Source organism: Aquila chrysaetos, chromosome 1 (assembly GCF_900496995.4).
Source record: "Aquila chrysaetos chrysaetos chromosome 1, bAquChr1.4, whole genome shotgun sequence".
NCBI classification, from domain to species: Eukaryota; Metazoa; Chordata; class Aves; order Accipitriformes; family Accipitridae; genus Aquila; species Aquila chrysaetos.
Genome location: NC_044004.1, coordinates 53,673,828 through 53,687,782, shown reverse-complemented (window position 1 = coordinate 53,687,782; position 13,955 = coordinate 53,673,828). Strand labels below are relative to the sequence as shown.

General features: G+C 40.6%; 1 protein-coding gene across 17 annotated transcripts in view; it reads right to left on the bottom strand.

The window, feature by feature from the left end:
* Positions 1-13,955, bottom strand: part of PDLIM5 (PDZ and LIM domain 5) — a 133,739-nt gene that overhangs the window by 23,467 nt on the left and 96,317 nt on the right. For 16 of the 17 annotated variants that reach the window (XM_041124259.1, XM_030010341.2, XM_041122194.1 and 13 more), the window contains one exon: positions 6,117-6,301. In XM_041124259.1, the coding sequence (XP_040980193.1) occupies positions 6,117-6,301 (185 nt within the window). Of the gene's footprint in view, positions 1-6,116; positions 6,302-13,366; positions 13,398-13,955 lie in introns of those variants that run through there. The other variant, XM_041123360.1, reaches the window with a different exon arrangement.

Below are 13,955 nucleotides of genomic sequence, written 5' to 3'. Positions count from 1 at the left end.
ATACTGGAAGTGTTTATGTTTTGGGACTGTTTCTAGTAGAGGCCTTACCAACAATATAAGGATTTGCCTTAACAACTTGTAGCATTACTCCAGTTTTCTTCCCAAAGTTCAGACCATGGCCCTCAATGGGCACGTAGGTCCTTGAACTCCTAAAATACTCCTGCCTTTAACTTCCTGTTCTACAAAGGAAACAAATTGGGATGAGATGGCCCTAAAAACAACATTGCAGAACTTTATGAACAAGGTGTTGCTGACACAATAGATTGGTTGCCTTTTCCATGCAAAAATATTCCCAAAGCCAAGGGGGCATCAACTTAACTTACCCAGTAAGCGTGGCCTGTAAGGTCAACAGAACTGAGATGGGGGCTGGGGTGATTACAAATGAAATACAGAAAAACAACAGGACAAGGACAGAAAGTGCCACAGTCCATCCCTTTGTGGATCTGGAGCAAAGCCTTACTTTTCCATTTTGCATTTTGCAACAGCACAATAAGTCTTGGTGTCTCCCTCCCTCTCCCCAGCTTCATACTGTTTGACCTCATGGCCAAACTCCCCAGTCTGATACGGTCTGGATTTTTACCCCATTTTTCTTAGCAAACCTCTACAGAATAAGTCACAAAGAAGGAGACAAAGACCCAAACTGTCAGTATGTGCAGGACAGGATGTCAAATCACACCTAGGAGCAGGCTTGTATTTTCTTCTGCTTTTAAAGTTCTAATATTATCGAGGGAATAGGAAATAGGAAAAAAAAAGCACAAGACAGCACACTAAGGATAACTCCAGAGATGGTAAATGCAAGCCTACCAAACACATGAAAACAACTGTAAGGAAATAGCAGAATTTTTCAAACAAAGTTGCCTGGGGAGCAATTTTCTATGCTTACAGTTCTCTTCCAAGTGCATTCCCTCTGCTGAAGGGAGCATGTGCTTAACACATGTGCTGGCTCGGGATTAGGCAACTGACAGTTGTGGGTATTGCAGAATATGCTGACATTCCCGAGCAGCTCTACTGGAAGGGGATTATGTATCCCAGTGGTATCAGGCTGAGAGAGACCCTGGGAATAAGGAAATTGGCACATGTAGGTAACTGGTCGCTTGAAACTGCAAGCTTTGGACACTTCTATCGCAAACCTACCCCATCCTGTCCTCAAACTCAGCTGACAAGCCCAGGAGGAACGAAGGTCATCGATTGCAATGAAACCCTCCTCTCTAAGCAGCAAACCAGCTTTTCTGGCCGCCAGCTGTACCAGCTCGCCACAGGACCCCCGCGATCCCGCGAGACCCCCATGAGTGAAGCAGGATGCTGCCTGCCCAGCTCCTGCACGGGAAGGCAGGACACGGTGCTGGCAGCACCGTGCCTGGCACCAAGCCTCTCCGGTCCCCACTGCACTAGCAGCTTGCCCTCCAACAGCAGCGTTTTGAAGATGCTGGGAAAAAGGGGGCAATTTTGTGTGAGAAATGTAACGTTGGAAGTCCCGACTGCTTGTGACCATCACAGATCTGCTGCGCTTTCCGCGAGAACAGTTTGTCTCCTGGCCAAACTCCAGTTTGTGTAACTGCATTTACTGGGTAATTATACTTTCTTAAATTGTCCCAGCAGTTTCAATTTGCCACGGTGCTATTCACTTCCTTTCAAGGTGCCGTGGAGTGTTACAGCGTGCTGACAAGCAGCTGTTACGTTTCACCCAAGAAGTGACTGCATGGCGGTGGCGGGTGAAAGCTATTCCTGTGCGTGCATCGTGTGCTTCCACACGGTACTGGGACTGGAAAATGCTTTGGGGTTCCTTGGGCGTGAGCGATGCTACGTAAGAATAGGGTAACAGTTAGCTATCAAATAGTAGAATAACTCACTGAGATGTAGCTAGGATGTTCTGAGTAATTTTTTTTGAAATTGAATATAATCTTGCAAAAAGCTTCTCCCTCTGGTGGGTGAACAGAACATCATAGCTCAACAGAAAGTAAGTGAGAACTATTATAAATTCTAGCCTGTACACTTAACACACAGTAACAGCCACAATTTGGCTTATTTCAACAATTGAAAAAAATCAACAAAACAGGCAAGAGAGGCTGATAGCAAATGCATAATTTGGAAACCACTGTCCGGGCAGATGCTACCGCTGTACTGTTTGCATGCCCCACCTGCCCTCCATCTTCAACTCCTTGTGCACCCATGTCCCAAAGATCAGACTTTTTTCATTTGTTTGACAAGCCAGGCTTTTATCCTGCTTATCCAGCTTCTTACCCATGCCTTAAAAGAAAGCATGAGGCAGCCATCCTTCATTTCCTCTACCAAACCACTGAGGAATCCTTCAATATCAGGATTTTATTCCAAAGGGGAATAAAACCTCTGTTACTTTCACAGTGGGTGACTAGCCTAGTAGCATTTGTGGGTACCCCATGAGTGCCCCCCAACAGCAGATGGGCATAGTTCAGCTCCAAGAGTGCTATGACTGTGAGATCACTTGGAACACGATTGACTGCTGTGCAGAGAAACCCAGTGCCTGAAGCATCTCCAGGTTCGCTATCCCAGCCATTCATTTTAGACTATCTTTTTCCTTCACACCTTCTTCTTGCCAGGTCATGAAATAGAGATCAATAGAGCTCATAACTCAGTTCCAACAAAAACCTTCTGACACCTTTAGGCATCTCTGCACAATCTCAAAAGAAAAAAAAAAAAAAAAAAAAAGGAAAAGAAAAAAACCCAAACCCTAAACTGAAACCAAAAAAAGAAACCATGTAACTTTTAATTAAAAAAAAAAAATAAGGGTATTCTCTGGTGGCCTATCCAAGAAAGAGAGATTCCAGCTAATAAACAAAAAGATGCTGCCTGACCAAATGACTGATCTGTGTAGTCAGACATCTTAATAAATAAAATCACTGGTAATATTCATGCCACACCATCAAACAGCAGATTACAGCTGCCCCAGACTCAAATAAAATCCTGTGACATGCCTGCTTTGCTATGGAAACAACTTGGTATTATATACAATGTTCATTAGAAGGGTGAGTGCTATTACAGCTACAAAACTGTACCCCAAATAAGTTTCTGCTATTAATAGCATACTGATATACACATTTACATAAGATTATGTCTTCCTTCTAATTATTTCCTAAGCTAGACTTCAACTATGAAATCAAGGGGGTTTTGTTCGTTTAAAATTCTGTCAGGCCTACGACCCACGAAGCCAAATTTTGTTTGGCCTGTGAAGCACTGGCAATTTTACTTTAAAGAAAACTTTATGCTCACAGACTGCAAACAAACAGCACAATTAACGACTGAACGCCAAACATGCACTGAAACTGTTACGGTCTTTCTTCTTCTTCAGCATGTGGCTAATTTTATCAAAAGACTCAAGTATTGAAACAGTTTTACCTGTCAGACTGCTGGTTTCAGCCTTACTGAATAAGCTCAGGTACAGCAAAACCTTGCATATTTTTATTTGTGTAGAATATAGGCCTGAGAAAAAAAATGCTGATCCCGTTTCTCCTGTAACCATGCTTAGGTCTCTCCCATCTGCTAGTTTTGCATTACCAACTTGAATGACATGGGCAATGCATGGCACATAAAACCAGAGGAGAGCCTAGGGCAGGTTTACAGGGCAGACCGGCAGTGAAACCTGTCAGATAACCTCTGGACAATCCTCCGGCACCTTGGCAACTGTTGGAATTTCAATCAAATCACGAAACGCTTCAACTCAGAAATTGGGCTAGCAGGTGTGCTAGGTACATTACTTCTTCACTCATTTGCAGACTCTGCTGTAAGATGAAGGTGCCTTCAGACTGATGAAGTCAGATAATGTAGAAGATGAACAAAACCCAAGAGCATTCTGACATCTCCAAATAGTCCATTTTTCCTCCCCATTTCAGCAAGCATCTCCATACAGTGGGGACAAGCGCAGACCAGCTTCCCGTGGCAGCGTGTGACTCCTCACCCTGCTGAGATGCAAATGCTAACCGAAGCTCCTCCAGCACCTGGGACATCATACCTTCTTCTTCCCTTGTTAATTCCCAGGCAGCTGCCATTTACACTGCGGTGTTTTCCTCCCTGCACTTTCCCATTTTAGGAAACTTTGAGTTTTCAACGCCTCTTTCCCCTACAGTTTTTATTTCTGCCCCCCCCCAGTATTTTTGGAGGAGGTAATGACTTTGCTTCTTTGGAAGTTAAGCAGTGCATCTCAGGACCCTACAGCAAGGCAGCACAGAGCTGGAATCCTCATGACCACTGCCTTCCACCAGCTTCTTTATCACTATGAATTTCATAACGTTTTGTTAAGCTATTCTGGAATATAACAACCAAAAATTCTCTGGCTGGCTTTCCCCCTCACCTACCTACTTAATACCTCTAATGTGTGTGTGGGGGGGGGAGGGAGATTTTCACATTATTCAAGAGAATGGGCACAGATTTTCAGAGAAGTATGGAACTGTAATTTAATTCATCCTTCTAAATCTTTCTCCTTCATGTGTCCATTATTTAAAAAAAAATGAAAATAAAAGTCCATTTCAAGCATCAGACTTGTATTAATACTAAAGCATGCTAGTAGGATTTAGCAGTGAAACACCCACAAACATACTGAAAATGGGTGTGGTGCTACCAAAACCCCAAGCTGACAGGTGGTTTCTGGGCAAGTGAAATAAATTTATCACTTGGTGAGACAGAAAGAGAGTTACATCAAACATGGAGCACAATCAGTCACTTACAAAAATGCAGGATTATGATATTCCCACAAACATTTGCCTGAAGTACACATGCTACCAAAAATGTAACTTTAAAAAGAGTTGGGTTTTTTTTTTCCCCCTCTAATGATAGCTAACTCAAAGAAGTAAAACAATGCTAGAATTAAACTGATCTAAATTTAAGTAAGTCTTTACCTTATTCCTTAAGAATATACTCAATATTTGACAGGGAAGTGTAGAAATGACTGTGTATTGCCATCTTGAGGTTTGCTAGCAGAACTGCACGTCCCAAACAAAATACATATACTTATTACCAGGCACAACAGTAATTTAGCCAGATGTGCCAAAGCCATTATAAAACACACAGCATTAACACCAAATGTTGTATCTTTATTTTTATGCCAGGGCCTTTTCTGGACTGGATATACATTTAAAGAGGGAAAACCCTTAACAGTAGTAGAACTAAAAAAAAAAAAAAAAAAAAAAAAAAAGCTACTTAGCATCTTGGATCCTGTCAGAAAGAGAATCAAAAATATTCATCTCATTCTTACAAGAAAAATCTTCAGTTAAAGCTTAATTAGTAATACAGATTTCCCAGGTCCTTTGAAATTACTACTCAAGTTTAGTTCAGCACCAAAGACTGATTCAGTTTAAGAAACAAGTTACATTAAAAGATTACCCCAAATTACTGCATGTAATATTATGAAAATATAGGTGCACAGTTACACATGTTGCATGTCTTAATACAGATATCGTTGTAGCATAGGAGCGTTCATAAAGGTAATGGCATGCTTTCCAGACATAAGACATTTTGGTGCGGGTTTAAAGGGTAAGAGAATCACTAAGCTACTACCTTTGAATGTAGGTATGTAAATTGTCCTTGCAAGAACCCACCTTTAAACAAATCTCCATATCACAAACCTATGCAATACTCTGGCACCCTGCTCCAATAAAACCTACAAATGTCAAATACATAACCACTCTAATGTTTTAGCCTTTTTTTTTTTTCTTTTTTTTTCTTTTAAATTAACACCTACTTCAGAAAAGATCACTTGGAAAACACGTCTGTTAATAGTCCCACCCCTGAAACAGCATGGCATATGCTCTGTTGAATTTACAGTCACATGGGAACCACCAAGTTGAAACTGTGAGGTGCGTTTATACATTTGATTGGTATATATGCTTTTAATAGAGGTCAGAGACATCTGATTTTGCTTGTTTGTGAAACCAATTACATCTATGAGGCTATTTACAAAGGGCTACTGGTTTACTAAAACTGCTAGATCTGTTTTTCTTCTCCTCTTTTCTAAACGCGCTGGCCTGTACTCAAAACACACAAATAGCCATTTGAAGGCTGCTGTTTTTACACCCACGGTGAAGTATGTATTCCTGAGCTACCCAAAGGTCTTTAAGCGACCAAGAAAAAGCCTCACTGAAAGTTACCTGCTTGGTTTGCAGGCTGCCAGCCTGAGTACTTGGCAGCACCCGGGGGTCCCGTTGGCTTGAGGGCTGCAGCAGATGTGGTGCTGGCGGGAGCCGGTCTCGCATCCACGTCTTCTTGGCGGGTGGGCACGCTCCTCGCCGAGGTGGCCGTAAAAGCAGCGGGCTGGGTAGCCTCCAGGGAATCACTGTTCAGAAATGAGGGAGGAAAAAATAAAATGCATTTCTTGCTAGAACAAGAGAATTTGTGAAATGGAGATGTGGAGTGACATTCCTGCACCTTGGTGCAACAGAGCGGCACCCGCTATTCTATCATCACCGATGCTGCGGTGATCACCCCAGGACAAGGCTGTGAAAGTTATATTTTCAAGCTGTTTTTTTAAGAACTGGACACTTGAGTAATTTCTGCCAAAAGGCAATACAGACAACTAAATCACTTCACAATTTCCACTTAAAATAATTAAGCGTTGGCGTGATACAGACTAAAGCAGAACCCTTACTGTAAATTTGGTAACCTCCCAGACTTTTTCAATACTTTTTTTTTTCCTTGGAGAGTAGGCAAATACTCATATAGTCAGATTATACTTGTAGATCTTAATAAAAGTCATCAATCTAAAAGTGACTGAATTAAATGCAATTTTCTTCTATGGGCCATGGCTGCCCCAAATGATTAACTATTTTAAAAGAGCTATAAGTTTCTTTATTCATTAACAACACGCGCAATATTTTATATTGCCTCTTTAGACCAGTTTACAGCTGCTTTTATATTTTAAGGGTTAGCAGAACTCTTTTAGCTATTTAAAAACACACGTGATGAAAACTGCACTTAATCACAATTCATGTAGAGTGTAAGTAGTCAGTAATTACATTGCCAGCAAGAAAATTTTTCATTTCTCATTTCTCATTTCCAGAGGCTGTTCGAAAATAAGAAAGTTAACATAACAGATTTTTTATGCAGTGTAACGGTATTCATATAATGGATATTTGCCTTTGGGAAACTGAAAACAAATATTTTCATTAAAAACCTTCAAAGTAGAGGAGTAATTGCTAATGAAGGTCATTTGCAAACTAAGAGGATCACAAAAACAGGAAATGAACTCAACAACGTTGCGAAATACAGCCAAAACAATTCCAAATACATATTTTGTGCAGTCTGGAAACCCATCAGTTAACATGTTAGAAGCCTTGTATTCTTTCCTCTACTGAAGAAAAACAAATTTACAGCACATGTGCATCGTGCATATTTCACCAGGGTCATTCACAGAATTATAAATTGTGCCAAGTTCGTAAAGTAAAAATCCTTGAGCTATTTTTACTTTACAAGTATTGCACACGCACAATATTGCCTTGCCCATGCGACATGCAAGAACTTGAACATACCATGAGGCTAAAATGCAAGTTCATAACCTTGATTTTTTTGTCTCTAGATTTACAGGGTTAATAATTGATGTATTTAGAATCTTTTCCTGGGTAAGGGATAAAAAATGATTCCCAGTTTAGAGAATATATCTGAATGCTCAGTTTAATGAGTAACAGCTATTGCATTTGTAGGCTTTTGATAACAGCAGTGGCTGTGCCGAACTGACACTCTGATGGATTTGCTGTACGCAGCATGCACAAGCCCAGTGAAGCACAGAGTGAGACCTTGCATTCTGTTACGTTCAAATGTTAAAAGATATTTAAAGACATTTGTATAGCACAAATGGAGGCATTTAAGGTACACACACATTAGACTTAGGATACAAGTCTCTTTAACAACAGATTTTGAGGCAGTGGACATATATTGCATAAAAGCACTGCTGCAGACTGAAAGAAAAAGGATAGGAAGACATCTTTTGACATGAAATAGCAGCTCAGTGGTTGAAGATGACAAGGTAGTTTAGGATTGGCTTCCACTACGAAAAAAGTGCATGACTGCAACTTCAGTGTCACAGAAACATCCTTCTGCACTGTTGAGTACATTTGACACGTAGCCCATCAAATCCGCTCCAGGCCAGAGCACCATTACAACTTTAAGAATTCCTCAAAACACTGTTGGTCCTAAACCCAGGAAGTTTCCTCCTCCTCCATCCAAAAGACTCATCACCATTTGTCAAATCACTCTTCATGTCTAGAACCTCTTTACTGCCTTTGTCTGGAACATATAAATCATAAATAAGAAAATCCTACTGAGTCAGCAACTGTCTTTACACAGAAGAGGCTACTTAACAAGCAAAAACGGATGCAAGACAAGCAAAAAGGGTATCCTTCAGGCAGAAGAAGGATAGAAAAATGTAGAAATGGCTGAGGTGTGCTGCTGACAAACTGCAGCCTTATTGTAGATATAGGCAAGGAAGTAGACACTGATGCATGCCCACAAGGCTAGTTGTAATGCTGATTGGTACCTCCACCGTTGACATTTTCATGGTTTAATTCTGAGACTTGTGAATGTCGTGGCATGCTAGTTCCTGAAGCAACAGATTATTGGAGACACTTAGGCTTTCATTTAGAAATTCGGTGAATCCTAATGACCCCAAACTAAAAGACAATGATAAGCCCAGCTATAAAACCACCTGTGATTTTTCTTTTTTTTTATCACCTCTTGTGGTTTATATGCCAGGAGCCTATCCTAGAGAGAAGCTTCCCAAGGGAAAAGCTTGAAGCCATCACTGACAGAGGGGATCGTGTTGGCCTCAGGGCAAAACTTCTGAGAGATCTTGGACACCCTTTGTACTTTGTGCCTGGTTCTTTCAAGCCAGAGTTGAATAAACTCAAGCCAGCACTACAGCCTGTTAATTTAACAGGCAGGCTACTACTGCAGCTTGGCAAGTCTCTCCAGTGTGATATTGCCCACCTATGGTGGGCTGCAGGAAATAGTGCACACACCAGTTTTCCTGAATTACAGCCTCTAATCACACAGTTGCCTGGGAGCGCACGTGTAGCATTCTCCGTAGAAAGACAGATCCATCTTTGTCTCACTTTCAAAGAAGTGCTGCACCCTGGAGACATTCAACCTTTTAAATGCTAAACTTCTTCAAATTCATGCTTCAAAATTAATTCCTCAACATTTTACTTTATGGTCTTCTACACTGAGAAACCTCAAACTCCTATTATTTTTAACTATCTTTATAAACATAGCTATGTATCTTTTCAGAAGCACACTTAACTTCTACAAAGTGGCTGTACAATACCCACAATTAGTCCTACTAGTATTTTGTAACTCACTAGGATATTGTACAATGACGATGCAAGATTCATTACCTAGAAAATACACAGTTTGAAGAGACAGAAGTATATACAGAAACTCAAGAAAATGCATCGATTATGGAAGAGAGCTCCCATCTACTTTTCAGTCTCATCACTAGAAAACTAAAGGAGGAATGACAAATCTTACGTATTTACCAAGTTCTACGTAAGTAGCTTTCTCAGGCTTCCCAGATGACACCTGTAGGTCAGGTTCAGGTCAAGCACATTTAGATGTCAAAACACTTGTACTGTTATTAATGACAAGCCTCCTTCTAACTCTAGCTTTAACCTTTTAACTCTGTTTCATAACTCTTAAATCATTCCTCCTCCACCTGATGAGTACTTACAGCAAAAAAGAAAGTTTACCACGATGAAAACTAATGCAACCAAGAGTCACATCCATTTTAAGAAAGATGATGTTGCTTGCAAGATGTGAATGCTCTGCTGTCAAGCTTTGGGCAAGGGGTTTCAACACTCCAAGAATGAAGGAACAGTGGAACGTGAGCCTGACTGACTCCGAGTCTCGTGTCCTGAAAACCTACGATGTGTTTAATTAATAAGTTATGGGAAGATTAATCAAAATAATCTTGGAAGTGTGTTGCAAGGGAAACAGATTGCAAAAACAGTCCAAGAAAAACATCCAGTAAAGAAGAAAGCCAAAGACACTTCTCTATCTTTGACATATGCTAGTTCGTATATGACATAGTCTTCTGAATTTCCACGGAAAACAACTCCGGCACAGTGGAGCCCTATTCTATCAGAGTAAGGACATGTATGGAAAAGAAAGAACTTTCAGGGGGGCCAGTCTGAGACTTGGGAACACACACACAGGGCTCCAGTGCCAGTGCAAACTTTATCCAGAGCTCACAACAGGCTCCTCAGACTTACCCCCTCCTGATCCACAAAAGCACGGTGGAAACAGGCAAAACAGACTAAAAAGCAAGTAAAAATTCCTCTGCTATTCCTCCTCATCTTCCTCCACAAATACCAAACACTGTATTACATTCTGGTTTTTGGTGGGAGAACAGGGAGAAAAAGACATTTGCCAGATGACTGTCCCACCGCTGAACACGGTACCGAGAGCTTCTTGGATGCTACAGAGGGGCAGTGGGCAAGGAACCTGGTGGGGAGGAAGCGAGTCCAGGTCACACGTGAAATGAGCACCAGTTTTTCAGAGGCCACTCCAGGATATTTGCATCTGGTACCACAGCCACTTCCTTCCCAAAATCAGGTGCACCAAGACAAGGCTGAACACATTTCAGAGGCATTTTAAGAAATTTGCACTGGAAAATCCTTCTGAATGTATTTAGAGGTTTTGACGCCCCCCACCAAAATCCAAGAGAAGAAAAACACATGGCCTGGGGCTATAGATGCCTAAACCTCCCTCCATCCTTCCATGGAAACTCCTATATAATGCTGCCTAGAATTTCTTCACACACACTTGAGACAAGATAACTATGTATCATGTTGTTATTAGCCAAAGGAGAAGCTAAGATCCTAACTGAAAATGAAATACAGTTTGTCATCGTGTAACTTCTAACACCACTAAAATGGTAACAAAGGCCAAGTCTCTCAGACTTTCCCGAGCAGGTTCAAGAGGTCTGGTGGACTTTTTCCTCGTGCAAGCCCAAGATACCAGGTTATCCATCTGTAAACATCATCACTTGAGCCCCAAGCTCAGTCTGGTACATCAGTATTTTCCTAATAGTTCTCTGGATTATAAATGATATTTTAACTCCCACTTGTTGTCCAGAATGACTGCATGTCAGGAGCAAATCCCCTGTGGACTGAGGAAGCTTGCTGACAGGAGAGGTCATGTAGTATCTAAGACACAGTCTGTAAATGCTTTCTTCAGATGGCCAGGAATTTTGTGAGGTTATTTTCCCTTAAGAACACTAAATCTTTAAAGACAAAAACGGGGGGGGGGGGCGGGGCGGGGAAGAAAAGATGTGAGCAAATCACTCTTCTTGGTTTCTGGCACAGCCAAGTGGAATATGATAGCCTTGATTCTGCTTCATGGCTTCTAAACCCAAAACAGTTTAACAAAAAAGTAAGACTTCCCTTGCATTACACATTGCTGCCTGTTGGTTGTCTGTTAACCCCAAGCAGGCATCCAGCACACCGCAGAAACCTGAATAAATGGCTTCTAAAATATACATGCAGTGCTTGATATAGCACTGAAGGGGAAAAAAAAAAAAAAAAAAAAAAAGAAATTTTTGATATGAACTTGTTGAAACATTTCTACTAAAGAAACTTTGCAACTTCAAAGTAAGAGAAGAACGATTTGTCTGCCTTAAGACCAAGTAAACTCTTACACAGATGCTTCTCCAAAGCTTTACAGCAAGGTATTAGCACAGCTGAGATAAAACTTGTATCTCAGATCTCAGTTTCTTGTTTTAAGCTATGTTGTTTAAGTTGTAGACATCACAGGATGTATTTTGTCCAGTATCAAAATACACATTAGCTGAAGACATATATAGGAGGCCAGAAAAAGCCAGGTATGAGAATGATGACAAAACCCCATGAACAGGGGAAATACATACGCCTTTTTGCAAGGGCTTTCTCATGTAACAATAGAGAAACAGCAGACAAGAAATACTGACTGCTGACCTTGTTCCCACCCCTACTGCAAACCCATGGTCTCAGTCAGCTTTTTGAAACAGTATTTACATTTTGTGTTAACCTAGCAGTGTTCCAATAACTTGCAAGAAAGAAGAAAATGCAAAATAAAATAATAAAAAGAAAGAGCAGAGGTATGTGTGGGTGGAGGTATTTTCATATCAAGTTACAATGAGGAAGTATGTAACCCTTCCGTAAGCAGTGCTCTACACAAAAGCAATTCAAAGCATCTTTCAGAGTCAGTATTCTCTCAGAGTCAACACCATTTGTCTCACAAGGCCAGACTATCCTCTTTTCAAGTAATTGTACATGGCATAGTGTCAGGTAGATAAAGCGAAAGCCATGCCAATGCCCATTCTTGCTAGCATCTCCCAAAATTTCACAGCATTTTTGCAATGCAATTTAATTTTAGGGCAGAGCTGCAATTCTTGGAACTGCAAGATATTAAATACATAATTTCCTTTGCTGCTTATATGTCATGTGTTAAAAAACACAAACCCCAACAAACTTAAGGTTATCTCCCTTGCCATCAGGATGAACACAGCTTAGTGAAAGAATTCTTGGCTGTTATACAAACAAAAAAGTCCATTTCTGAGGAGTCTGGTAGGGGAAGAAAATGTGTGGTGTTCAGCACCACTTCAGGCCAGTTAATAACAGATATTAAGTCAGGAAAAGGTCAAGTTCTCTGGCAGCTACCCAGTACTGAGCAGTTTAAGACAGCCAGCTTTTTGGAACAGAGACAGTAAAGTGAGAGGAAGAGAAGGGAAATATTTTTGGAGCAACCCTACTGCAGAACAAAATCAAACCCCTGCTTTTGCTATAGCTACAACCTTCTTGAGTTTTTCCCCAGAGATAATGCCAATAAGCCTAAGCTACCTTGGTAAAATAGATTCACTACCTTTTCATGAAAGTTATACAAGATAGAGCCAGAAAACACAAACCCCAAAGTTGTTTAAGCTTATTTACTTGGCTTTCTTGGTTGACCCAGTTGTTTTTTAGTTATGGGACATAAGATTTCAGATCTCCTTCCTTATCAACTCTTGTGTTGTGGCATGAAGTGAGCTGCCATTTAAAATACTTTTTCAGCATTACATTCGTGTACATATTACAATATGTCATTAGATGGACAGTAATGCAAAGACATTTTAACATCTAGTTTCTCACACTCATTGGGGTCATTTCTCTGAAGTCTGTTACATTTTTTTTTTTCTGACATAATTGATTAATTTTGCTTGATCTTTGTTGAACTTAAATGAGAATATGTACTTACTGACAGTAAATTGTAAGCATAATTTATCTTCTTTTATCTCCTTTTCCTTCATGTTTCTCAAGCCATACAATAAGGCTATGCTCCTTTATTCACTAGGATGAGGCAGCACTAAGCTTCATTTCTACAGCTCCATCTACTGGCAACACCTTCCTCCTTACCGGCGCTGGCAGCTCAAGGTGATAGGAAGGAAAACAGAAATCATTACCCTGGTATGTTGTATGGTATCTTCAGATCAACACCAGTTATTTTGGGAAAAATCCTTTAAAAATGCCGTTTAGGCATAATGTTCTCAGACTAATGGTAGTTACATCACATTTCCCAAATTTTAGGTCACACCCTATTTGGGATGTCCCTAACAGCCTGAAAATCATAAGCTTCCCGTTATAGCCTTATGCCACAACCCATATGCAGCAACCTGAACCAGGATAACCTGGCTATTACAATGGTTTAAGAGAAAATTTATTTTTCACAAGTTTAGAAATAACATTAGAAACACCCTAATAATCTATGGATGTATTTTTCAAGCTGTTCAACCTGGATCTTGATATATCCAATACTGATAAGGTCTTTTGGGCAGGCTTATATGGTCTCTGTACTCCCAGTAGACTTTCCGGCCCCAGCACATCTCTCTCCAGCTCTGCCCGCTGGAAGAGCAAAACAGAGAAAAACCTCCAAACCTGCACTTTAACTATGGCAGGACAAAAGAAGTTCTCCATTGCTTCCTTGCC